Source organism: Calonectris borealis, chromosome 25 (assembly GCF_964195595.1).
Source record: "Calonectris borealis chromosome 25, bCalBor7.hap1.2, whole genome shotgun sequence".
Taxonomy (NCBI): domain Eukaryota; kingdom Metazoa; phylum Chordata; class Aves; order Procellariiformes; family Procellariidae; genus Calonectris; species Calonectris borealis.
The window spans coordinates 5207947-5233009 of NC_134336.1; the positions used below are offsets into that span (position 1 = coordinate 5207947).

The 25063-nt window shown below is 62.0% G+C and overlaps 2 protein-coding genes and 1 non-coding gene across 7 annotated transcripts; 1 reads left to right on the plus strand and 2 right to left on the minus strand.

Moving 5' to 3' along the window:
- Positions 1 to 582: 582 nt before the first annotated feature.
- Positions 583 to 12888, minus strand: GMEB1 (glucocorticoid modulatory element binding protein 1). Of its 4 annotated transcripts, none has more exons than XM_075173596.1 (10): positions 12824 to 12888; positions 11171 to 11337; positions 10083 to 10165; positions 8998 to 9122; positions 7934 to 8037; positions 7333 to 7487; positions 6016 to 6144; positions 5167 to 5304; positions 3913 to 4035; positions 583 to 2828 (listed from the first exon to the last, which is right to left on the minus strand). In XM_075173596.1, the coding sequence occupies exons 2-10, from the start codon at positions 11296 to 11298 to the stop codon at positions 2122 to 2124; spliced, it is 1692 nt and encodes a 563-aa protein (XP_075029697.1). In that variant the 5' UTR covers positions 11299 to 11337; positions 12824 to 12888; the 3' UTR covers positions 583 to 2121. The 4 variants fall into 4 exon arrangements, with proteins under 4 accessions (XP_075029697.1, XP_075029696.1, XP_075029698.1 ...); XM_075173595.1 differs by having other exon boundaries at positions 10083 to 10195; XM_075173597.1 differs by lacking the exon at positions 12824 to 12888 and adding an exon at positions 9855 to 9976 and having other exon boundaries at positions 11171 to 11288.
- A 625-nt stretch (positions 12889 to 13513) lies between these two features.
- On the plus strand, positions 13514 to 25008 carry LOC142092929 (discoidin, CUB and LCCL domain-containing protein 1-like). Of its 2 annotated transcripts, none has more exons than XM_075173593.1 (15): positions 13514 to 13619; positions 16242 to 16463; positions 19864 to 20001; positions 20347 to 20398; positions 20592 to 20664; positions 20898 to 21031; positions 21222 to 21259; positions 21372 to 21566; positions 22335 to 22456; positions 22545 to 22713; positions 22838 to 22930; positions 23136 to 23226; positions 23419 to 23456; positions 23652 to 23774; positions 24279 to 25008. In XM_075173593.1, the coding sequence occupies exons 1-15, from the start codon at positions 13514 to 13516 to the stop codon at positions 24686 to 24688; spliced, it is 2004 nt and encodes a 667-aa protein (XP_075029694.1). In that variant the 3' UTR covers positions 24689 to 25008. The 2 variants fall into 2 exon arrangements, with proteins under 2 accessions (XP_075029694.1, XP_075029695.1); XM_075173594.1 differs by having other exon boundaries at positions 23693 to 23774.
- LOC142093055 (U11 spliceosomal RNA) lies at positions 24890 to 25018 on the minus strand. Its single transcript, XR_012677284.1, has one exon. It is a non-coding gene; the product is annotated as a U11 spliceosomal RNA (small nuclear RNA).
- Between the last annotated feature and the right edge of the window lie 45 nt (positions 25019 to 25063).

Consider the following 25063-nt stretch of genomic DNA (forward strand, 5'->3'; position numbering starts at 1 on the left):
TCTTAAAGGGCCAGGCGCCCCCACTGCCCCCTGGACTTTTCCAGCAAAAAATGGCAAATCCGAGGCCCGGCTGCAGCTCCCCCCGCCTCCACCCCCCCAACTCTGCTCTGTCGCGCCCCGACATTTTCGCTCCCCCCGTCCCCGTGCTCAGGGCACGGCCCCCAGCCCAGCACCCCAGGGTGTGGGGGGACCAGGGACCCTCTGGGACCCCCCGGGTCAAGGGGCTCCCCGGCCGCCAACCCCAACACCCGAGGGGCCGGGAGGAGGTGCCGGGGAAGCCTGCCCGGACCCTGCCCCGCTCCCAAGAGAGGGGCACAGCTCGGGCAGGGATGGCGGAGGGAAGGACCTGCTGTAAGCCCGGATTGGGGGAATGGGGGTCCCCAAAAGGACCCCGTCCCTCCGCAGTCGAGGGGCTGCCTGCGTGGGGCAAGGCGGAGGGGAATGGAGTGAAGGCTGTTGGACATGGAGGGAGGTGGATCCCTGATCCAAAACCCACGGGGTCTGGCTCCCACACCTGCGCAAGGTGGGTGCGACCGGCTACGAGCTCCCACCGTCTCCCGGCTCCGCTCGGCGGCTCCAAGCGCCATGGGAAAGCCGGTGAAACGCTTCCCGGCCGAGGCGGGGGGTCCGAGCAGCAGCGACCACCTCTCAGTGGCTGCGGGCAGAGGGACCCCTGCCCGTCCCGTGCTGCCTCCGAGGTGTCGGAGTCGCCGCCTTTCACCTACCCACGAATAAACCCTTCAAGCGTAAGTTTGAATTTTTCCTTTTAATGCAAAAAATAGCCAAACACATCTTCCTTCCCCCTCCCCAGGTGTGTTTCCTTTGCTGTTGTTTTGCTTAATATTTCCAGCCAAGCAGCTCCCCCACTCCCAGCCCTCCCAAACCTCCGCAGCTCTAACAGCACCCGGCGCTTCCCCCCTTCCATCTTCCCACCGCAGCGGAGCCCAAAGGGACCCCGACCACCAAAAAAAAAAAAAAAGAGGGAAAGAGGGAAAACAGCGGGGCATTATGTCAGCAACGTGCCAGTTCTAATCCTGCCAAGAGATTATAGGAAGAAAGAAGAAAAAAATACAAAAATAAAACCACCAAACAAGTAGCGACAAGCACGGAGCAGCCTCAGCACACAGTGTAAACAGAAGCTGCTCCGATCCGGAGTCCAGCTCTCCCGGAAAGCAACAGCACAACATGCTTTGTACACCCCGAAAGGTCCCTGCAGCGCTGAGCAGCGAAGGGGGAGGTTGTGGTTTTAAGCTCGGGTTGATATTTTTTGCCTTTATGCAAAAGGTTGAAGTGAATTTCGGAGTCTCTAAGCGGCGTTTGCAGCACCGAGCCTGGCCAGGCGGGGAAAGGGATGGGGGAAAAGTGCCACGGGAAGAGGTGGGATTGGGATACAGGGACCCCGAGACCGGCGAGAGTGCGTCCAGGGCTTTGCAGCTGGGAAATCTGGACAAGGGAAGGGAGAGCAAACAAATACAAAAAAATATAGATATAAAAACAATTTGTGTGGAGGAGGAGGAGGAGAACATGGACAGTAAAGGCAGGGTTACTGTCGTCTTCCCCAAAGCAAGAATAATAATAAAAAAATCCCAGTTGAGGTGACAGTGAAGAGTCCGACAGAATTCCCTTCCCTGGGGGAAAATAAAAATACAAATGAGGTACCTTTTCCACCCCAAAGCCATCATCCCTTCCCACAGTCACAACAACGCTCCAGCCACTGGTTATTGTCTCTCTGAAATAAAATAACGGGGGCCACGGCAGGCCCGGAGCAGAAGCACCATGCGCGTGGCTGGGCCACGGCGCGCTCCCGGCGCCGGGAGCCCTCGTCCAGTTCCTCCCGGTTGGGTTGTTCAGCAGAGATCCAGTCTCTCCTTGACCCTGCAAACAGGCGGTATTGTTCAGTGCTCCACGGAGACAGAGCCTTTTCCAGGTCTCACGTGTTTCTCCAGCTTTTTTGTTTTAAAAAAAAAAAAATTTATATATATATATATATATATATAAAATATACAGTACAATGAAAATATCCATGGAAACAAATGGGGTGGCTGGCAAAAATGCTTAACAAAAAAGCCCAAAATAAAACAAATTCCCAACTCTTCCCCAAACTGACGCTTGCCTTCCCCTCTAGTCCTCCAAGACCACAATCTCCACGTTATGGACCTGGTGCTGATGGTCCTCCACATCTCCCACCACTTTCTCCTCAGTCCTCAGCTCCGTCTCCAGGATCACAGCTTTGCCCTCCGACTCGTCCGTATCCGCCTCAGGATCCGGCGCCGGGTCGATCTCTATGATGGTCTGCCCGTCGTCCGAGGTGCCTTCCACGGCTTGGATGGTGGAAGTGAGGCCGGATTCCATGGCCACCAGTTCCACGGGGTTGACCACGGCCGCCACATTCGCCAGGGCACCGCTGTCCTGCATGGCCGCCGAGCTCAGCAGCGCCAGGCTGGAGGACGGGTGGAGGGTGACCGTGTCGGAGGAGCTGGTCTTGGAGGAGGACACCACGGTGGCGTATCGGAAGAGTTGGGAGCCAGATGGCAAGGTATGAACAGTCACCGGGCTGGAGCCTTGGCTAATGGTTGCCACCGGGATGTTGCCCACGGAGAACTGTTGTCCGACGGGCGCAATAGCGATGGGCGAGATGACCGTGAACTGAGGCTGCTGGATAGGGGTGGAGGGGCTGAGGACGGTGGCGGAGGCTGGGCGCTGCAGGCGGGGCCTCTTGGGGGGCTTGGGAGCGCTGACGGGCATCAGCACCACGTTCTGGATGGTTTGGGACTTCGCCTTCTGGTCTTTGGCGAGTTTCTTCTGCTCTTCCAGCTGCCGCTCCAGGTCTGCAAAGAGAACGGCTAAGCAGCGCGTTGGGCTAGGGCCAGCAGGTCGCAGGAGCTCCTGGGGACTCAAGGGCTCCGCAAACAGCCATTACATCCCATATTTGCGACGGGAGGTCTCCTAACCACCCAGTCGAGCATGATCTTAGCATTTCACTCAAGATCAAACTGCACTGAAGGAAAAGGCCAGATTCTCCTGCCACCCACACAGACCTGGTCAATGTTCTGCACCCGCTCAGCCTGCTTTGGCCGGCTGTCAGCGCCTGGATAAGGAACAGGCAATGCTCTGTACCAGTTGGCTGCTCCTACTGATGAGAAGATGGGCACTTCTGCTCCCTAGGCCAGACCCACCTACAAGGGAGAGTGGACAAGCCCCTCCAGACGGTAGGAACTGCTTCCTGAGCTTGGCTGGGTCCCCTCCCCAGGAGCCAAGCACCTGTAGTGGGGACAGGGAGCAGGACTGCCCCGGTCAATGAAACATCTCCCTCAACCCTCGTCTGTGTGAACATTGGAAGTCAGAAGTAGCACATTAATCTCGTTTATCCAGGGCAGTAGGGGACTAGGACATCCCAGATAAGAACAGGTTCTACAGGACACGGTGAGGATGGAGACACATCCAGCAAGCGGCTCTGGGGAATCCAGGTCAGGTTATTGGCTTCAGCTCAGGGGAAGCCATGCAAGACACCTGATAGCTCCACGCCAAGACAAGCAGACAACTCAGCACCCCGTACACGGAGACGCTTATGAGCTCGGGCACAGCACGGCACTGCCTGCAGCTCGGATGACAGCCACACAGCAGCACCTATTTCCTAATGCCGACAGAATCGGGCTCGCAGCCCCAGCACCCTGGCTGCAGCAAAGGGCACAGATTTTGGGCTGTCGAATGCTCCAAGTAACTGCTCACTGCGAGGCAAGGGAGAGGGGAGATTCCACTCAAGCCCTAGGATGGAAAAGGATTGGGATGCATTTGTTTTGGGGCAGCGTGTATTGAACAATAACCCAAATACGGTTCATACGTTGAAGGAAGGTCACATCAGTTCCCAAGAGCAGCAACAGGGTGAGAAGCCTTACAAGGCGCTGACTGTACCTGCCAGCGTGTAAAGAAACTGTTCCTCTCCTTGCTCTGTCTGGTTTTTCCTGTTGTCCAGAACCTTCTTGACTGTGTCCATTAGGCCAAATGTGTGGGCGACGTTGTTCAAGACTGCAGCATCTGCAAGGAAAGTGCATGGGGACGAGTGCCTAGTCCCACAGGTGGGACTCAGTCAGGTACTCAAAAGATGCTCGTATTACACCAAAATTTTTCTGCTGCTTTTTGTAAAACTCTCTCTGTTCTTTCCCAAGGGCTGGCTGACAAGGGCAGACCCAGCTCCCTCTTCCTTCTGACATCCAAGGACTAAATAGTCCCATTCACATGCTAAAGAAAATGAAACAGAGATGTGTCACCCAAGCAGCTCAAAATTGCTGCAAATGAAAGCATAATTTGCAATCACAGAGATACAAACGAGCTCTCCACCTACAAATCATCACCCCATGCTGCTGACAGTGTCATTAACATGCCAGCTCCACCGAAAGCTGTGCAAAATTTCTATTATAATCCACTGACTTCAATCACTTACAGCTTCCAAAAGCTGCCACCTACCAGACACAAAGATCCGCCAGCCCAAAGCTAAATTAGAAAATAAAAAAAAAATATCCTGGGTAAAATGAAGTTTGTGGCTACATGGATGTTCTCTCAGCAAGAGCATCAACAAGAGGTGCTCTCAAACCCTGGGCTCACAGGGGCATGTGCTGAACTGGATTAGGGAACTGATCCAAGTTAAAAATAACCCTAAAGCGGGGAGGGGAGTTATTTTTAACCCAGATCAGTTCCCTCATCTGGTTCAGCCCCAAAAACAGGTTTTCTGGCACAAGTGAAGACAGAACGAGAAGCGAGGGGGCAGGACCTGTTTAAGCCTGAACTGTCACAGAGAAAAGTGTTTGAATAACTCTGGTCCGAGAAGTGAATCTGGGTGGGCTTTCATGAGGGCCAGGAGCTGGGGACAGTCCCCCGATGGTCTCAGCAAGCTGCCAGGGTCATTTTGCTCAGGGACGAGGGTGGCACGTTGTGTCCTCGTCCCCCGCAGTGGTGTAAGCAAATGCGCTTCACAGTTGGGCAGGCTGAGACCACACCCAGCCTCAGCTCCCGCAGCTCAGCTAATGAGCGGTAACTCGCTCACCACCCTGACTCAACAGCTTTAAACGGTGGGCAGGGACCCTTGGCAGGTTTTTTTTTTTTGCCTGCAGCTCCCCTTTTGAGCGTCCTTCCCCACCGCAGAGCCAGAGGCTGCGGCTCACAACCTACCTGTCATCTGGAAGGGAGACTGACCCAACCTCTGCTGGACGCCTCTTAAGACTTCTTCTATCTCCTTCTGGATGTTGCATACGACCTCTTCCATCAGCCCCACATCAGCTATTCCTTTCCAGAACATCAGCGTGTCCTCTGGCAGAAGGAGAGGGAAAAAGAACTCAACATGTACAAGCATTTGGCATTTTTGCCCACAAGGCCACCTTAAACCTTTCAGGCAAGAGTAACTTTGCAAGACGACTTCTAATTTGGCCACTGGGGTGGATATGACATGCAAAAAAAACCCCAAAAGAAACAAAACCGACTCAGGCAGCAAATCAGTAACATGTTTTCAAACAGCACCATGACTTCCAAGGCGACATTTCACTGCCTCTGTTCACCTTCGCGAGATGCAGAGCTTAAAATCTTTGTTTGAGGAAATTCTGTACTGATCCTAAGAGGGAAGGCAAGGCAGCGCAGCCAGAGAGACACAGCCAAGACAGCTGACAGGGTACTAACAGGGGTACTAACAAGACACCGCTCCCCGATGGTTTCAGTCCAGCTCCAGGCTGGCAGACGTTTACATCCTTAGAATGAACAAAAAAACCCCTCACTGTAATTAGTAGCAACTGATCTGGGGGATCATCCATCAGCCACAAGGCCAGGGCTGAAGTCTCACTCTGCCTGCTGCGGTGAGGAGCGCCGCTTGGCAGGGACCCTGCGCACCTGGGAAATTCTGGGATAGCCAAGGGGCTGGGGGACAGCTCTGTCATTGCCTAAACTCTCCTTATTTCCAGGATTTCAGTTTCCAGAACGTAACAGGCAAGGAGAGGGTGAGAAAACACCCAACAAGCAGCCTGAGCTTACCCGAGATCTCATCCGTGTCCTTTTTCATGCCTTCCTCAGTGGCCATGGTGACAGCAGCCGTCAGAGCAGAGTTCCACTCGATCCCCTCCTCCATGCTCTCCTCCGACAGCGCGATCTGGGTGATGCTCCCTGCCAGAAAGGCAACGTCAGCTCCCTCTGCGGCACCCGGAGCGCCAGACCTGAATCCCTGCTTTGCTTTCCACCCCCCTCACCCCTCCCAGGCTCTTTTTTCACTCTCATCGTCAGGTTGTTTGTGCCTGGCCTCTTTCAACCAAATTAGCTAAAAGCAAATATTGCTGCTTCTCATCGGAACTGTGATTATGAAAGGCTCTGGGGGTTCTGGAGGGAAAACCACGTGCCCTCCAAAAAGCAAACTGGAGTCCTGGCATAAAATGAGCAGAAAGGGATCAGAATAAAGAAGGGAACAAATAAGCCTCAGCCCAGTCACCCTTCTTGCATCATCAACAGAGAGCTCTGCTCCCCAGAGATGCCCTAATCTCTCAGGAAATGACAGGGTCAGGGTCCAAGCTGGTTTATAGAAGGGAAACGGATCTGATTCAATCCTAAGTTTCTGGATCAAATTTGGGACTAAGCCAATCTGCAGCCACTGTAAGGTTTTACTACGTGCTTTGCAGGAGATTCTCCTTAGCCTATGGACAACTCTGCCATCTCATCCACCCAGGGCCTTAGAGAAATGTAACCTGCCCAGCTGAATGAGTACGGCTGGGAGTAGTCTTCTCCCCTAACCTCAGCAAAGAGATCGTTTTCTGCTCTGAAACAGGGGATTTGCTGAGAATTTGCAGTTGGAATGACAGTCAAATCGTGTCCAGCCACCATACCATTTCTGGACTTCCAGGTAATGTGGAGCAGGCTGGAGGTCAGCATGCCTAGATTCATCTCTGAGTATCAGCCCACCTCGAGCCTTTGTAATAGACCCTCAGATAGGACATCAGGAAACACTGTGCAAGCTCTCAGCTGTTTGCTCACATGCTGACCCCAGAACAGGGCTCCCTTTCAAGGTGAGCCTCCCCTGGCTCCCAAGGCTGCCTCTAGTCACTGCTTAATACCAGCTGCTTTCCAGCCCTCCCATTACTGCAGAGCAGAGCTCCCTGACAGATGCTGCTGAGACCTCTCTGAGCGAACGAGAAGCGTTTTCCTCCTCAGAAATCAGAGCAGTCTCCCGAACGGCGGGATTGCCCTGCTACGCCTGGGGAGAAGGTGTACAGTGTGTGTGTGGATCAACCCGATTTGAATAGCCCAGGGAGGGAGAGGAGCATCAGAGGGAAACTCCTGCGGCGTTGCTAACTGGTTTTGTACCGTCAGCTGATGTCGGAGTCTGCACCACGCTCTGCTGCCCCGGCACCGGTGCGCGGGCGCTGCTGATCAGGAGATCAAACTTGGTGCTTCGACAGGTGTTGGTGCAAACTTTGTCGTGCTGGTAGAAGTCGATTTGCCCCGAGTCCATCATCTTCCTGTGCAGGGAGTGGGGAGAGAACCAGGCTCAGCTCAAATTTCAGCCTGGAGACAAAAGGGAGTATTCCACGTAGGAATGCTACGGCCATGGGAAGGACGGAGAAAGGGAGACCCAGTGCCACTCTGCCCACAAAACATCTGCAGAGCTTTCAAATGGCAAATCCAAGCCATCCCCCAGCTTCATGTACAGGGCTCCCGTCCTGCTCCACCCCCACCAAGTACCAGCTCCCCCAGGCGAGGCCACTTCTGCACAGGATGAGGAATCCTGCCCCTCAGACCTGGGGCCAGGATCTCTGCCCAGAGGTGCTGCAGCTTGCTGGCCAGGTAACGTGAACCTCCAAGAGATCTCCCGGGGACTGCAAAGCAGACAAAATGCCTGCTCGGGATCCTGCAGCTGCAGAGATGAAGCCCTGAAGCTGGACACAGTGGCAGGCAAGTCAAATACCTCAGCATGATTCCTCCGAGGCGAATGGCTCTCTTCCAGTCCTTCAGGGTAGACTTCCCAGCCAGGTGAACAAAATGCTTCGGGCTGATCAGTTGGTCATTGAACTGACAAGGAGATAAACAGAGGTTCAGCAAACACAGGGTAACATCGCTTCGGAAGACTGTATTGGGACATCCAACACAGCCAGTCCACAGCTCATCTGAGGCCACACTTCTACCCAGAAAGAGGAGCTGCTTCTCAAATTCCTACCAGCTTTGATCCCCTCGGCACAGCAATGCTTATAACTCCGGAATGGATGCGTTTGCAGGGATGACCTGCCAGCCATCGGCATTCGAACCGCACAGCTCTAGCCAAGAACAGCCCTGAAGGCTTTCGTACGAGGCATAAGCCAAATTAGCTCCTTCTGCGAACACGTACAGTCATCCCAGAGATCATTATGGCAGACTCCTATTACATCAAACAGCCGAGCAACATCTAGCTGACACAGGTATTCACTCGGGCATCTGTTCCGTCCTGCTCCAGCGACTAAGATAGTTCCTGTTGAGGGTCAGCAGCAGAGCGCTCTCGCCGCAGCAGCACACGGGGACTCAGCCTCAGCACATCAGCTGTTACATTAGCAAGCTCTCAAGCGGAAAAAGGTAACAGCAAGATTTCTCTTCTCGATGCAACCTGCTCACTGAGGAAGTGACAGGAGTGGAGTATCAGGACACCAAGGGAAAGAGACAAGGACGAAAAGCTCTGGCGGATCTCAGTACGCATCCCCTGCTTATCTTCAGCTCCAAGTCCCTTGTCAAGTGACAAATACGACTCCGCTTTAAACAGTAATCAAGAGCAGCACTGAAATATAAGGTGCGTGATGGGCCTTCACTCCTTAACCCACTCCTCCCCTGCTTCTCCCCATGCTAGAAACAATTTTAGCGCTAACAATCCAGCACGCCGCAAAGGCAAAGTCACTCGGCTCCAGGAAAAGGCTCAGACGAAACACAAAAAGTAAGAAAGTCCTGCGGAGGTCAAGCACCAGACCTTGAGAGCAGAGAAGGAATCCGCTGCGAAAACTCCCTTACCTTTACACACTTGACATTAATTCCCGGACAGACGAACTTCTTCCAGAGCAGGATGGCTTTGCTCTCCCCGCAGGTGATGGGATAGGCGATCTCGATTTCCTCGTTCGTTTCAATGGTGCTGGGGTCTGAGGGAGGAACGGGTGAAAATGAAACTTTCCACCCGAGAGGCTCAAATCCCACAAGGTGGGAGCTGAAAGCTCACAGGTTGTGAGACCTACTGTCAGGAAACCAAAAGAAGGGCCGATCCCAGCTCAGGATCAGTCCTCTCTCAGCCTTCTCCAATTACAAGCTCTAAAAGCAACTGGCATCCGCTTTTTAATATAGCAACACTTAAAATGAAGCTCATCTATCAGGAGAACGCGAGATCAGAAATCCAACACATCTGGGGGGGGTGGGTGTCAATGAGAACAGTCTTCGTGGAAACAAAATGCTTTAAAATTTGAAGCACAGATATCTCTCAAATTTTTCGGAGCTCTGGTATCTCTTTAGCAGCGATATCAGATATTTACTGATAATATATTCTCTTCACAGGCAGAGTTTCTGCCAAAAGACCCACACCCACACAGGAAGCAGAACACTAGTCAAGATCTAGCGATAGCACCTAATGACAGGAGCCTTTTCCCACATGCTCCTCAGGATGGCAGGGAGCACTCAGAGCCAACCTGCTCGGTTCTTCTGAACATCCAACCCAAACTGTCAGGCTGATCGTTCAGCACAGAACCAGCAATCAGAGTCTGATGCCTCAGCCAGCGCAGACACAACTGCCATCCTTATAACCATCATTCCTGCCTGCTAGTGTCTGCGCACCAAGACTAGGGTGAAATCTCGGCTCCCCTGGACCCCGTGGGAGCCCTTACCATTCATTGCAGGAGAGCCAGGATCTCAGTTCCAGGACTTTTGAGACCAAGCAGTAACAGCAGACTCTTATTCCAGAGTATGCCCAGACCCTGCACCCACATCCATGCCTGGGAAACAGCATCTGCAGGGGCAGAGCCAGAAGGAAGCCCAGCGAACTGGAGACACCAGCTCAGCGGCGACCAGCCCTGCAGAGGAGGGGATTCCGCCCACGCCAAGCGGGAACTCACCGATCCCTTCTTCTAGCTTGTGGATGGTGTGGGTTTCGACGGCCACTACAGCGGCGCTGGCCTCAGAGCTCTCTTGGTAAATCCTGTTGTGAAAGCGGCCATCCGTAAACAAACTATATAAATCATGGGAAATTAAGATTCACAGCATGTGGTTAAAAATTCGGTTCGTTTCTTTCTTGCCCGTCCTCCAGGGATGTGGATTTCGTTTGATACAGATTCAATCACAGGCATTTTTTTGGCACGTACAAAATACGATAATAATCCCAAGGACTGAAACACGCAGAGGCGTTCCCAGTCCTGTCATCGCACCCTCCACGTTGCCAGCGCCACTGAAGCAGCTCTGCAGTGCGCTTCCCTGTGCCTCCTCCTCTTGGTTTCTGCTACAGGCAGTTACCCACGACAACAGGAAGCAGAGCTCAGTGCCCCAGGATTTCCCTTCCAGCCCTGTGTGACACTGCAGCACGGGTGATCACGCAGGGAAGAGTCACTGTCAGGCCTACAGCCACCCTGCTCTGCGAATATTACCAAACTGGAGCCTGTATATTTATGTCCTGATCGATCCAGAGTTAAGATGAAGTGCCTGGTGGCAGCCACTTCTCCGCAGCAGCTGCCATGGGTAAATTCCCTCCAACATCCCAGCTTCATCGTATTTTAGAGGAGGATTATTTCAGGGGAAAGCTGGCACAGAGGCATATGCGGATCTGCACACACGGGCACAGACCACCACGTACAGCAGCTGCAGTGTTGTAAAAACGCACCCTGGGGCTGGAGAGGGAAGAGGGAGACCGGGAGGATGCGTGGCTGGGGCAGCACCGTGACCACCGCGCCGCTTCCCCACTGCCACAGCCACCGCGATCCAGCATCGCGCGGACACGTCTCCGCAGGACAATTTCAGTCCTCGGAGGCCCCGTGACAGCGACGCACACAAAAGCTTTTTTGCGTTGTATTTTTCTCTCTATCGTGCGTGACACAAAACCGACGCAGACCTGGAAAACGCAGTGACGCTTGGTCCCCACACATGAAAATCTACAGGGATGCCCCCCACCCCACCCAGCACCTCCCAGACACACCGGTACCGTCCAACTCACCCTTGCTGCACCGGCTGAAGCTGCAATATCACTTGGGTTTTGGTATCCTCCGGGTTCTCCCCTTCGTTTCCGTCACTTGGTACAACCACCACATCACCCACAGGGACGCTCACTTCGGCATTCGCCATCTCTCACATGAAGCCCGGCGGTGGCGGGGTGCCGCGGTGCTGCAGAGGGCAAAGCAGAGGCAGGTCTGTACCGTGGCAGCACCGCTGCCTGTGCAGGGAGAGGGGCAGGCAGCGGTGTGTAAGCATGATCGCCCAGTCCCGCCGCAGCAAAGGCTGGGCTAGTGGGGACCGCAGGGCCGGCAGAGCAAAGCTCCGGCTCCAAAGAGGGGACCAGGCATTTTAAATTCACCACCAGAGAGAGACGGCAAGTGCCTGTCAACACACACGAGGATTTCTCCTCCCCTCTCGATCACGATAGCCAGGGACGTCTCATCCGACGATACAAAACCAACAGAGAGAGATCCCCCCCAGTGCCATCCCACTCATAACTTCCCGAGCCGGCAGCGGCTTTCCCTGGCCCCGCAGGCTGGCACCATCCGAGCAAACCCGCACGTGCCTGGGGCTGACCCTTCCCACCGCACAGGGGCTGCGGAGAAGCCGGTATTCCCGGCGGCAGAGGTGCGGTGCCGCAGGAGATCCTGGCAGGGGGTCACCGAGCCGCCCTGCGCTCGCAGGGAGGTGTGAAGGTGGTTTTGTTACCCCTGTGGGGCTGGAGGTCGGCCCTGCGCGGGTCAGGACCACCCCTCGGGGTTTAAAAGCTTCTGGGAAAGCGCTTCTGTCAGGAGAGGAGCCCCGGGCAGGGGACGGCGGGCCCGGTGGCCCACGGCTGGGGCGCAGGGGACGCGCTCCACAGCCCACGCACCCCCCGCGGGTCACTGCGCCTCCCTCCTCGGCTGCGTCTTCACCCGCTCAGGGCTCGAGGGTTCCCCGGGGCAGGCCAGACCCCCGCCCGGGGCAGCGCTCCCCGGTGCTGCTCCCCCGGGACCCCCCGTGGGACGGCAGGGCCGCGGCTTCCTCAGGATTTCCGGCGTGGGGGGTCACCGGGAGACGGAGAAACCCCGACGGTGACCGGCTCCGGGCGGGGGGCCGAGCCCAGGCCTGGGGTGCGGGGCCGGTGGGGCCCGGGGGACCCCCCGGGGCAGCACAGGGGACGCTGCCCCCGCCTCGGGAGCCCCCAGCCCCGGTGGGGGCCGCTAGGCCGAGGGGAGGCCCCGGCCCCCCCGGGAGGCAGAGGTCACCCCGGAGGACGGGGGTCGCCGAGGTGAGGGGTCAGAGGTCAGCGCCCCCCCACAAGGCCGCAGCCGCCCCCCCTGCCGGGGGGTCAGGGGTCAGGCGCGGGGGGGAGGCGCGGGGTCCCCCCCGCGGCGCGCGGCGGCGGCGGCGGGGCGGGGCTGCCCGGGGGAGGGGGTGTGGCCTCCCCCCCCCCCCCCCGCGGGCGGACGCAGCGGCGCGGCCCCCCCCACCCCCCCGCGGCGCGCGACGTCCGCCCTCGCGGCGGCGGCACGTACGGCGGCGCGCGCTGGGGCGCCCCCTCCCCTCCCCGGCGGGCCGGGCCGGGCCCCCTCCCGCCCCGCCCTGCCCCGCCCCGCCGCGCCGCCGCCTGGCCCCTCCCGGCTCCCGTAGCGCGGCGCCGGCCGGCCCTTACCGTCGCCGAGCGGCCGAGTCCGGGGGCTGAGAGAAGGGGGAGGGGGGGGGAAACGGGCCGGGCAGGAGGGAGCATGCGCAGTAGCCGCCGCGGCCTCGGCCGCCAGCACTTCCGGCCGCCGCCTGCCTTAAAGGGGACGACGGCGCGACTCGCGCCGGCGGCGCCGTGCTGCCCCCTGGCGGCGGCCGGCGGCACCGCCCCGTGGTTTCCCCCGTGAGGCGGGGACACGAGTGACGGCGTGGGGGGCAACGGGGGGGGCCCGGCCCCTGCCAGGATGGCCCGGGGCGGCGGGGAGCCGAACGCGGTACCGGGCACCCTCAGCCCCGCCCGGGGGGCTCCGCACCCCTACGGCGGGTCCGACCCCAGCCCCCACGGTCCCCGTGGGGCATCTGGGACGGTCCCCAGCCCCGCCCCGGCGCTCCGCGTCCCCCAGCCCCGAGCGAGGCCCCCCCGGGGTGCCCGGGACCCCGCACCGCCGGCCCGGCCGAGCCCCCCGCTCCCCCGGGCCGGACCGCGCCGCGCCCGCCCCCCGAGGCGGGCGCTGCCGGCTGACTGACAGCGAGGCGGCCCAATGGGAACGCGGGGCCGGGCGGCGGCAGCCAATGGGCGCGACGGGGGCGGGCGGGGGCGGGCGCGGGGTGGCGGGCGCGGCGGGGCCGCGACGGGGCCGGCAGCGGCGGCGGCGGGAGGATGCGGGCGGGCGGCGGGGCGGCGCGGGGGGCGCTGGCGCTGGCGCTGCTCCGCCGCTGCCTCCTGCTGGGCCCGCTGGGGCTGCGCCCGGCCGGCGGACAGGACGGTGAGTGCGGATTGCGGGGCACCGGCGGCGGGGGACCCCGCACCGGGACACGGCACCGGGACCCCCGCTCCCACCGGCACCCCCGGGGCTCCCCTTCCCTCGCTGGGATGGGCTGTGCGCCGTGCCGCGCCCGGGACCGGGACGGGGAGCGGGACGGGGACGGGGACCAGACGGGCTCCCCCCTGCCCCGGTACCGACCCGGGACGGTCCGGACCGGGATCGGACCAGGATGGGCTCCCCGGTACCCATCCGGGACGGGTCCCCGCTGTCCCCAGACCGGGACCACTCCGGGACGGGGTCCCCGCGGTCCACCTGCCCCGGTACCGATCCGGGACAGGGTCCCCGCCATCCGTCTGCTCCGGTACGGGACGGGATGAGCTCCCCGCTACCTCCACCACCCCCGCATCGCCCCGGTCCCGCACCCGCCTGATCTCCCCGCAGCCCCCGCCCCGCTCCCCTTGTCCCACCCTGCTCCCGGTGCCGCGGTGCCGCCTGCCCCGGGGGTCCCGGGGTCGGCTTCCCCCGGGAACCCCTAATCCCCGGGGGCCCGACTCTGCCCCAGTTTAAGAGGATCGCTGGAGCTTACGGTGAACAGCCGGGAGAACCAGGAACGGGCTCCATCCCGGGGATGCTGCAGACCCCGGCAGCATCGCTCCAGGGGGGATTTGCACCCGCCGGGGTCCGGGAAGGCCCCGAGGGAACGTTCAGCCAAACCTCACACCGATTTTCCCCGGTACCGCTCGTCCCCAACTCATCCGAGAGCGAGGAGACGAGGACGGGACACCCAAAGCATCGTCCCCAGCGAGGGGAAACTGAGGCACGGGCCAGGACGGGATCACCGGGGGCAGGACCCCGCTGCGTTCCCCACGTGTGATTTGGGAGACATCCCGCAGCGGGTTTCTACCAGATCCCAAACCCGTCAGCGGACGCGGGGGAGCTCTCCCGGGGGCCGGCAGCGTGCCGCAGGCGGGAGCGTGCCGGGTTTTTCCCGGAGCATCGCCCTGTTGTGTCTTTCCTGCATCCTGTGAGAAAACAAACAAATCCCGGGCAGGGATGGCCCCAGCGGGGGCCCGGCCGCGCCTTCGCCTTCACCCAGCGGAAATCCAGTTTTCCCATTTTTTGGCAATTGATTGTTTTTGGAGGGGGGAGGTGGTTTCCCGGCCCCTTGGTAGCATCTTTGGAGCCAAATCGCTGGGTGCGCGTGCGGCTCTCGGCTTATCTCTGGCATTCCCGCCTGGCATGTGCCGGCCACGCTCGGGATGCTTTTATCAAGGATTTATTTTCCCGGGATTGGTTTTTCCCAGGATGGGGCCCCCCCAGCCACTCCACACCCACCGGGGGGGTCCATCCAAGACCCCCAGCTCGGGCGCACGTGCCAGGCTGTCCTGGCCAGAGAGGGTTTTCCATGCAGATCCCGCTGGCTCCAACCTTCCTTGTTGGAAACTCCCCAAAATATCCCAGATTTCTCTCCTCCCGGCACAGCAGTCCCTCTGGGAGCCGCTTTCCCGGCAACCCCGGGGTCCCCCGTGCCGTTACGCCCATCCACCCTGCCCCCCGTACCCCCGCACAGCCCCGGAGGGCCTGATCCTTCCCGGTTTGGCCATAACAGGGGCCGCTGCCCAGCCCGGGGGGGGGAAAATTGGGAATTTCACCCCGTCCCGCATCCCTGCCCAGGGGATGTTCACAGGATAAACCCCCCCGGTTTGGCCGCCAGCCCTTCCCGCAGGCTAGGCAGGAGTGGGCTCCGTGGGGGGGGGGTTGGCATCTTCCACCTCCGGCCCCCCCACCCCCCCTTTTTTTATCCCTGCAGGATTTTCCCCCGCCGGTGCTTTGTGCCGTCTCCCGGCGACGAGGAGGGCAGCCAAGGCAGGGGCGAAGCCGTGCCCGCCATCGCTTTTCTTTCCGACTGTGCCAGGATGATGCTTGGCAGGAGCAGCAGCTTTTTGGGGATGCAACGGGGGGGGGTGAACGATGGACCCCCCCCTCCCAGCCCCCCCAGAGGGGCTGAGCGGTGCTTTCCCCCCTCCGTGCCCTTCCCTATGCCCCAATCCTGCCCCAGCTCCACCAGAAATCCTGGCTGGTCCCCGACATCGGGCACTTTTAACTCAAGTTTCCAGGATATTCCCTCGTGGCCGGGGGCGGCGAGCCCGGAGAAAAGCCCCTTTTGTGGCGGGTGCTGGCACGGCCCCGGGGAGGAGGCGATGGGGATGCAGCTGCCCAAGGTCATCCTCAAGGTCAAGGCTGCAGCCCGGGGGGGTTCCCGGGGGCTGCTCGGTGCTCTACAGCCCCCTGTGTAGGGGGGTATTTCCTCTTTGCATCCTTTTGTATCCCCCAAAATTGGGATCCTCCTGGCCTGGGGGATGGAGAGGAGCTGGAGGTGCAGGTGTGTGCTGGGATGGCTGCGGGGGGGAAACTGAGGCAGCTTCAGCTCTGGATCCCCCCCCGGGGACTGTCGCCGGTGGGGGGAACGGCCAGAAAAGTCACAAAAAAATGATATTTCAGACGAGGAAAGCATTTGAAGGGGCTGCAGGTCCCCCATGGGGCCGTGCCAAGTGGGGAAACTGAGGCAGGGAGCAGCCTGGCTGAGCCCGCCCCCCCCCTTGCCCTCCGGTCTCTCCGCAGGGGACGGTTGCGGCCACACGCTGCTGACACCCCACAGCGGCACCCTCAGCTCCAAGAACTACCCGGGCACCTACCCCAACCACACCGCCTGCCGCTGGCGGCTGCGCGCCCCCCCGGGCACCTCCCTCCTCCTGGCCTTCGGGGACGTGGACCTGGAACCCTCCGAGCGCTGCGCCCGCAGCTCCCTGCTGCTCGCCGACCCCCAGGCCGGCACCGCCTACGGTAAGGGGGGGGGGGGGATTCCCGGGGGAAACTGAGGCAGCGCCCGCCGAGGGGCTTGCGGATGGGGTGGGGGGGTGTGTGATAACACGTTGTGTAAAGTCCTGGATGAGGAGAATATCGGGAAAATCCGGCTTTTTAGCTGATTTCATCATGGGGAGGGGGTATCCAAGGAGGGGGTATCCAAGGAGGGGGTATCCAAGGAGGGGGGGTATCCGAGGAGCATGATATCCAACGAGGGGGGTACCCAAGGAGGGGGATACCCAAGGAGGGGGGTACCCAAGGAGGGGGGTATCTGAGGACAGGGTGTTCGAGGAAGGGGTTACCCAAGGAGGGGGATACCCAAAGAGAGGGATATCCAAGGAGGGGGGTAGCCGAGGAGGAGGGTACCCGAGGATGGGGGTACCCGAGGAGGGGGGTACCCGAGGATGGGGGTACCCGAGGAGGGGGATATCCGAGGAGGGGGTTATCTGAGGAGGGGAATATCCGAGGACAGGGGTACCTGAGGAGGGGGATATCTGAGGATGGGGGTACCCGAGGAGGGGGTACCCGAGGAGTGGGGTACCCAAGGAGGGGGCTGTTGCCAAGCCATGGGGGGGGCACCCAGATGAGACCAGATGCAGCTACCGATTAATTAATTCTGTCCGCCCAGCCGCTGCCCAAACGCTTCCAGGATTTTCCCGGAGAGATTTAATGGTCTTGGAAGGATTTGACAGCACCGGGAGCGTGGCGGGCGCTGGGGGAGACGTCTTGGGAGGGGAGGGAGGCAGCGGCACCAGGGTGTCGATGGGATGGGATCGAGGAGCAGCCCCGAGGCCCGGTGAGGGGCAGGGGCTGGGCAGGGGACGCTGTGGGAAACGTGGGGTGGAAAGGAGCCAGTTTAAATTCGCTACTGCTCCCGGGATGGGGATTTTTCCCTGTTTTCCAGGGCTTTCACCCTTTCCGGGCTTGTACCCAGAGGGGTGACAGCACGTGAGGGTCCCCAGTCCCCATCCCCTCTGCTGTGGCCTCAGGGACGCGTTTGTCCCCATCTCCCAGGACCCCAAAGTCGAGAGACCGCCTGGCTCAGGCTGAGGGGTCCCGGAACCATGCAGGAAAGGGGGGACCCCCAGATGATGCTCCTGGGGGGCTGGTGGAGGTGAGGGAGGGCTGGGGGAGGTGGCTGGGCACCCACAGCCCCTTTGGGTGCCTTCGCCAGGGCCATGCGTGCCGACGGGTGGGGGGTGACGCCGGGCCGGGGTCCCACTCCCTCGCCCGCGGCTGACGCCGGCTCTTGAGAAGTCCCAGATGTTTTTCGGGAAGCGGCCGGAGCAGGCGGAGGCTGTGGGTTCCCTCCTGCTGACTCAGACCCGGTGTCTGGCACCCGGCCTGATCCTGCCTGGGGACGCGCCGGGGTCCCCGCGGGGGTGGCAGCCTCCAGCCCGCGGCTCGGCCGAGGGGTCCCCAGCACCCAGGGGGTCTCCGGAGCCGCCGGCCGGGTGGGCACCGTACCAGACGTGGCAGCACCAGGGCAGCGCTGGCATCTGCCAGCGGGTGGGGAAATCTGTGCATGTGTGTCATCTGCATCCCATATGCATGTCATTTGCATATCATGCAGAACACTCATTCCGTCACATCTGTGACCCTGTGACACACGCGTGTCCCGCGTCCCCTGGGCTTGATCTCTCGGTTAATTATGACGCAGGGTGAGGGTGTGGGTTAGGGTGGGGAAACTGAGGCACGGCAGGACCCCACCTGGTGGTTTTCACCACCAGCACCACGGGGACACAGGGACACAGCTCCCTGTCCCCAGGGCAACGATGGCATTTGCTCAAAGCATCTCTGGGCGCCCCGAGGCCCCGGTGATGGACATGATGCAGAGCAGAGAGACACGGGGAGGGGGGGTGATGGCAGTCCAGGGATTGGGGCCACTTCTTGTCCCCGGTTGGGACCAGAGATGTCCCCAAGGAACCCGCCTGCCTGCTAAGCCGAAGTTTTAATCAGGGAGATGGAGACTGCAAATTAATTTGGATTAAACCAGAGGGATTTAGGAGGCAGCTTCGGAGGTGCCTGTGAAAGGGGAGGTGGGGAGGGGACGGGGATGCAGCCCCCATTTTGGGGTCCCGCGGGGCTGCACCGTGCGTGCCAGCCCCGGCAGTGGGGGACACGGTGGCAGGCGCCTGATAAGGGCTGGTGGCCACTCGCACCATCCCAGCCGTGGTGGAATGAAGAGGCCTTGGGGGAAGGCCCCCGCCTTGGGAGGTGGGGGGGTCCCTGCCTGGCTGGGAGCCCGTCTGTCCCTGTTTGGGGAGGTGGGGACATCTTGGGGTGCCCCCCGAGAGCCTGGTCCAGCTCTGACCCCCGTGCCTGGGGGCTGCGGGGGGACAGTGTGGGGGAGAGGAGCTGGGGATGGCGGGGACAGGGTGAGCTGCAGGGGGGCTGTGCCCCAGGCCCCCCCCATTGCATGGACGTAACTGCTCTGGGGATGGGGCCACCCTGGGGCTAGGACCACCCTGGGGCTGGGACCACCCTGACATGGAACCACCCTGGGCTTGGGACCACCCTGGGCATGGGATCACCCTGGGAATGGGGCCACCCTGCAAAGGACCACCTTGGGGTTGGACCACCCTGGCATGGGACCACCCTAGGTGCGGGGCCACCCTGGTGTTAGAGCACCCTGGCATGGGATCACCTTGGGGCTGGACCACCCTGGGCATGGGGCCACCCTCAGGATAGGATCACCCTGGGGCTGGGACCACCCTGACACGGAACCCCCCTGGGGTTGGGACCACCCTGGGCATAGGACCACCCTCAGGATAGGGCCACCCTGGGCATGGGATCACCCTGGGAATGGGGCCACCCTGCATGGGACCACCTTGGGGTTGGACCACCCTGGCATGGGACCACCCTAGGTGCGGGGCCACCCTGGTGTTAGAGCACCCTGGCATGGGATCACCTTGGGGTTGGACCACCCTGGGCATGGGGCCACCCTCAGGATAGGACCACCCTGGGGCTGGGACCACCCTGACATGGAACCACCCTGGGCATGGGGCCACCCTGGGCATGGGGCCACCCTGACATGGAACCACCCTGGGATTGGGACCACCCTGGGCATGGGACCACCCTGACATGGAACCACCCTGGGCATGGGGCCACCCTGGGAATGGGGCCACCCTGGGGCTAGGACCACCCTGGGGCTGGGACCACCCTGACATGGAACCACCCTGGGTTGGGACCCCCCTGCATGGGGCCACCCTGGTGCTGGGACCCCCCTGAGCATCCTTCCCTAAGCACAGCCCAAATGCCTGAGCCCCCCTGGCCCTGGCGAGGGCTGAGCTGGGGCAGGTGAAGCCCCGGGGTCCGGGTGCCCGCGCCTGTCCCCGGGGAGCCCCAATCCTCTCCACGGCCCCGTCCCTGCCGGCAGGGCCCTACTGCAGGAACGCCGGCCCCGCCGCCCCGCTCCTGGTGACAAACTCCAGTGCTGTGACCGTCCTGTTCAACAGCACCAGCCACCACTCGGGACGAGGCCTCCTCCTGTCCTACGCCACCTCGCAGCACCCAGGTAGGGGGGAGCGTCCCCCAGGGATGCACAGACCCCCCCGGGTTGTGTCTTGGCCCATGAGGGGGGCATGGCTAGGGGTGGAGGGAGCTCCTTGCTGACCCCAGGGTGGGGTCCCGTCACCCCAAGCTCCCTGAAGACCCATGTTCTCCCTGGCTTGGGGCACAACAGCCAGCTGGGACCCCCCACAGCACCCTGCACCCCCAGGTCAGCTGGGACCCCAATATCAGGCAGAGCCGATGGCTGCAGGGACAATGGGGCCATCCACTGGGACAGGGTGCCCTGGGGCAGGCGTGGGTGCTGTGGGGCGGGGGGGGTCCCTCACCCTGGGGTGTCCCTGCCTTGCAGACCTGGTCTCCTGCCTGGTTCGAGGCACCCACTACACCCAGGAGCACGTCAGGTGAGTGGCCAGGGGGTGTGAGTGGTCCCCGCTTTGGCATCCCCCACCCCGGCATCGCTGCTGGTCCCCATCAGCCCCAGTTTCATCCCCATCCCTCTCCCAGGGCTCTTGGGGTGCAACCGTGGCGGGTTGGGGAGCAAAGCGGGTGCGCGGAGGGGATTTGGACCTGACCCCCCCTCGCCGTGTGTTTCAGCGTGTACTGCCCCGCGGGCTGCAAGGACATCGATGGGGACATCTGGGGCAACCCCAGCCAGGGCTACCGGGACGTAAGTGCAGAGCCCGGCTTGTCCCACGGGGCACCCCGCTGCGCGAGTCAGCACCCATGGGGTAGCACCCATGGGTGCACCCGCTGGGGACGGTCCCCAGCACACGTGGCTACTGCTTGTCACCCCCCAGCAGACCATGGGGGATAGGTTTGGCCATGGGGTGCCCCATGGGGTGCCTGGCCACCCCGCCCCCGCTGGGGGGGCTGCTGTCACCCCTCCCCTGCTCCCTGCAGACCTCGGTGCTGTGCAAGGCGGCCGTGCATGCCGGGGTGATCGCGGACGAGCTGGGGGGGCAGGTCACCCTGAGCCGGGAGAAGGGGATCACGCTCTACGAGTCGGCCTTCGCCAACGGGCTCCACTCCAAAAGGTGGGTGAAGGGGAGCTGGGGACCCCTGCTGCACCCCGCACCCAGCCGTGGGATCCCAGCTGCACCCCGCACCCAGCCGTGGGACCCATCCACACTGACACCGGGGACCTGTCACCCCTTGATTTTGGAGACCCCCGGGGTTTATTCACCTGGGGACCCCACCATGCTCCCCCCGCTTTCCTCCCTGCAGGGGATCCCTCTCCGAGAAGCGGCTCATATTCCACAAAGGTATTTTTTCCCATTTCCCCTGAAATTAAGCCACGACTTTGGCTGCCACCCCCCACCCCGTGCCCAGCTGGGGGTCCAGGGCTCCCAGCCTGCCATCATCTCCCGTTGCCAGCCTGCGGCGACGCGCTGGAGGTGGCAGCCTTCAACGCCTCGTCCTGGTGGCACGAGGTGGACGCGCTGGGGCAGGACCGAGCCTGGGCGGCCGAACGGGCAGCGCTCAGCACCGCCGGCCACTCCTGGGCCGCCGAACCCGGCTCCGAGGGCGCCTGGCTGGAGCTGGACCTGGGCACCCGCAGGAACGTCACAGGTGGGTGTCGGCCAGCGGACCCCATCCCCAGGCCACCCTGACCACTGTCCTCCCCATGGTGACATGGGTGCCAGCCTCACCCCCCCCCCCAAAAACTGCCAGAGCAGTTGCAACCCCCCCCCGTAACTCCTAGGAGGCATTGGAACTCCTTGTGCCATGGTTTTACTGGTGCAAACTGGGATGCAGACAGCACCAACCCTCCCACGGCTGTCCCCCGTCCCCCTTTTGTCCCCGCTGTCCCTGCCCCCCCTCATCTGCAGCCGTTTCTGGGATGAACAAGTTAATATTATGCTCTTGCATCTGGTGCCAGCGAGCGCCTTTTGTTCGGCCGGAGCCTGCCGAAAGCGGGGGCTTTGTGCGGCGTCGGCTGGCGACCGCGGGGAGGAAAATGGGGACATTGTCCGGCCGGAGGCTGGAGGAGGGAGGAATGCGGGGCTGGCAGCCGGGGCCGGAGGTTATCAGCTCCTGGGGGCAGAACGGGGGGTCCGGCGCTTGAATCTGCCACCCAAACCCCCTCCCAGGGCTGGAGGGAACCCCTGGGGGGGTTACCCAGGGAGGTGACATGTCCTGCCCCCCTGGTCCCCTCCCAGCAGAGACCCAGGTATCCCAGAGGTGGGGGTTATTCTGGGTGGGAAAGCTCTGCTCCATGCCATGGGGCACATCCCGGTGCGGATGGGGCACAGGGCAGCCCCCCGAGCCCCTCCCCGGCCCTGCACCCCCCGACTGACAGCAGGGCCCCCCGCCCCGGGCTCGCTTCTGCACCGACAGGCATCATCACCAAGGGTTCCTCCGAGCAGTACGACTACTACGTGACGTCCTACCGGGTCTCCTCCAGCCGCGACGGGAAGAACTGGAGACCCTACAGAGGCAGCGGTGGCCAAGAGGACAAGGTGGGCATGGGGGGGTCAATGGCGGGGGCTGCAGACCCCCTGCCCGCAGACATTTGGCTCTCAGCACCCTCTTCACCCTCTCCGGCAGGTCTTTGAAGGAAACACCGACAGCCACGGGGAGGTCTCCAATGCCTTCATCCCCCCCATCGTCGCCCGCTACGTCCGCGTCACGCCCCAGAGCTGGCACCAGCGTGTGGCCTTGAAGGTGGCCCTGGTGGGCTGCCAGCTGGCACGGGTCCGCGCGCCCCGGCCCTACGGTGAGCCCCTCCGCGGGAGCTCTCACCCCGCACCCCCCTATGTCCCAAATGTCCCCTGGGGACCTCTGCCTCCCCGTGCACCCGGTGGTGGTCCCACACTCATGGTCCCCGCTCTGCCCCGCAGTGCCCAGCGTCCCCAAGGAGGTCCCCGTCCCCACCAGCCACCCGGCCAGCCTCACACCCATCCCCGGCGTCGCCCTGGACCCGGAGAAGGCAGGTGGGTGCCATGGGGGGCTGCCCTGGGGTGCAGCAGCATCTTGTGGGTGCTCCAGGCATTGACGGACCCACTCGGGCTTTAAGATCCCCCCCGTGACAACACATTGATTTTCCTTCTCTGGTGGCCCCGGGAGGGCTCCTGGCACCCATGGGTGCAGAGGGGTGGGATGGGGCACCCGGGGGCTGACACTGCCCTCCCTCCCCAGGCTCCACGCTGCTGGTGATGCTGCTCATCGGCGGCTTCGTGCTCCTCTGCTCCAGCCTCCTGCTGCTGGCTTTCCTCTGCCGCAGGAAGAGGTGGGTCCCATCCTGCCCCCCGCTTCGCCCCCGGGGGACCCAGCATTGCCCCCTCAAAGCACAGCGGCTCTGTTCGGCTGCTCGCGGGGTATCAAGGAGCGCAGCCCCTCTGCAGCGGGTGCGAGGAGGTGGGTGGTGGTGGGCATGGGGTGGCCGGGACCCCTCACCCCCATCTCGCTCTCCCCTTGGCAGGAAGCTGGCGGCGGAGCTGAACTGTGGGATCACAAAAGGTAAAGGGTCCCCAAGCCCTCCCCGGGGGTCCTGTTTTGCCTTGGGGCCAAATTCAAGGGGAATGCAGCTGGTTTAATCGGTGCTGCTGCCGAGCCCTGAGCCGTCCCACCCCGGTCTGCCCCCAGGCACAGCACGGCGCTGCCTGTCCCCAAGGGACGGCATGTGACAACCGGGGGTTTCTGCTCTCTGCTCAGGGTACCCCAAACTGGAGTCGAGCCAGGTGTGCTCCCTGCAGGGCCTGCCGCCCTCCGGCTCCGCGCTGGCCTCCTTCCCCACAGCGGCTGTGCCGGGGGACCTCAGTCGGACCCATTCACCAGGTAACGGGGACATCGGGGCGCAAATGGGTCCCCTCAGCCCAGATCCGGAGCCGTGTCTCCCCCACTGCACCCTGGGGTGCCCATTCCCCCCCAGCACCCTTCTGGTCCCACCCCTGTCCTGGATCATGGCCCTGTGCAAAAGGGAGACCCTGAGAAGCCTTATTGTTTTTTATTATTATTATTATTATTACCCCACCTCAAACACAGGTGTGGGCATTGGAAGGTGGCCGGAGGGCACCAGCAGCCCCGCTCTGGGCTGGGGCAGGGGGACGTGCCCGTCCCCGTGCATGGGTGTCCTGTCCTGGCTGAGTTTTGGCTCATGTCTGCCCAGCTTTTCCCAGCCCTGGGGGTCCAGATGTGCCCGTTTTTTCCACCCATCCCACCCACGGGTGCCCCCAGCCCATCCACATCTGGAACAGCACCATGACCCCTTCACTGCTGCAGGGACGGTCCCTCCACGATCCCCCGTGGTCCCCAGCTCAGAGCCCGGCATCCCCATTGCAGAGTACGCCGAGCCGGACCTGGTGCAGGTGAGCCCCAGCAGCCAGACGGGCCCCTCCACCTTCAAGCCGCTCCCGGACGAGGGCTACACGCTGCCGCTGGTCGTGAGCCACTACGACGTGCCGGGAAAATACCACGAGTACGCGGAGCCGCTGCCGCCTGAGCCCGAGTACGCCACGCCGTTCAGCGAGCCTGAGCCCACCGGCACCCGCCGGAGCCCCTGCGGCATCACCGGCCTCCCCGGCACGCCGTGCTCACCCCCGGTGCGGTACGATGCACCCACCCCGCGACCTGGGGAGCTGCCCGTCGGGGAACGGACTGCCAGCCCCGGCGGGGACATCCCCTCTCCGGAGGGGTCCCGCTCCCCGCTGGGGGACTGTCCCCTCTCACACGTCTACCACGAAGCCTTGTGAGGAGGGGGAGCCCAGCGGCACTGTCCCGGCGGGGTGCGAACCTTCCCCGGGGGGAATCTTTTTTAAGCACAATCCTATTTAAATATATACACATATATATCTGCGTGTTAACCATCCGCGCGTGGCCCGCTCACCGCTCCGAGCACCAGCGTGCGCCTCCGACCCCCGCGCTGCCGCCTCCGCTCTGCCGTTAATGCTGCCCGGGGCGCCGGAACAAGCGGTTACCGGCGACCCCCACCACAAAAATTGTGCTTCCGAAATCTCTTGATGTCGATTCCGCGGGGGCGGCCGCGGGGCCCCCCCGTGCCACGCACGGCAGAAGCCCTTTTTAAAGCTGCGCTACCCGCCGCGCCGACACCGGAAAGCGGCAGGGTG

Coding starts and splice junctions, on each gene's coding strand:
- GMEB1 (XM_075173595.1), bottom strand. CDS start 11,298: ATGGCGAATGCCGAAGTGAGCGTCCCTGTGGGTGATGTGGTGGTTGTA. Junction 9,123..10,082: donor CAAGCTAGAAGAAGGGATCG/GTGAGTTCCCGC, acceptor TTCCTCCCTCAG/ACCCCAGCACCATTGAAACG. Junction 6,145..7,332: donor GACTCCGACATCAGCTGACG/GTACAAAACCAG, acceptor CCTTTCTGGCAG/GGAGCATCACCCAGATCGCG.
- LOC142092929 (XM_075173593.1), top strand. CDS start 13,514: ATGCGGGCGGGCGGCGGGGCGGCGCGGGGGGCGCTGGCGCTGGCGCTG. Junction 20,002..20,346: donor CGCCACCTCGCAGCACCCAG/GTAGGGGGGAGC, acceptor CCTGCCTTGCAG/ACCTGGTCTCCTGCCTGGTT. Junction 22,931..23,135: donor CCTGGACCCGGAGAAGGCAG/GTGGGTGCCATG, acceptor CTCCCTCCCCAG/GCTCCACGCTGCTGGTGATG.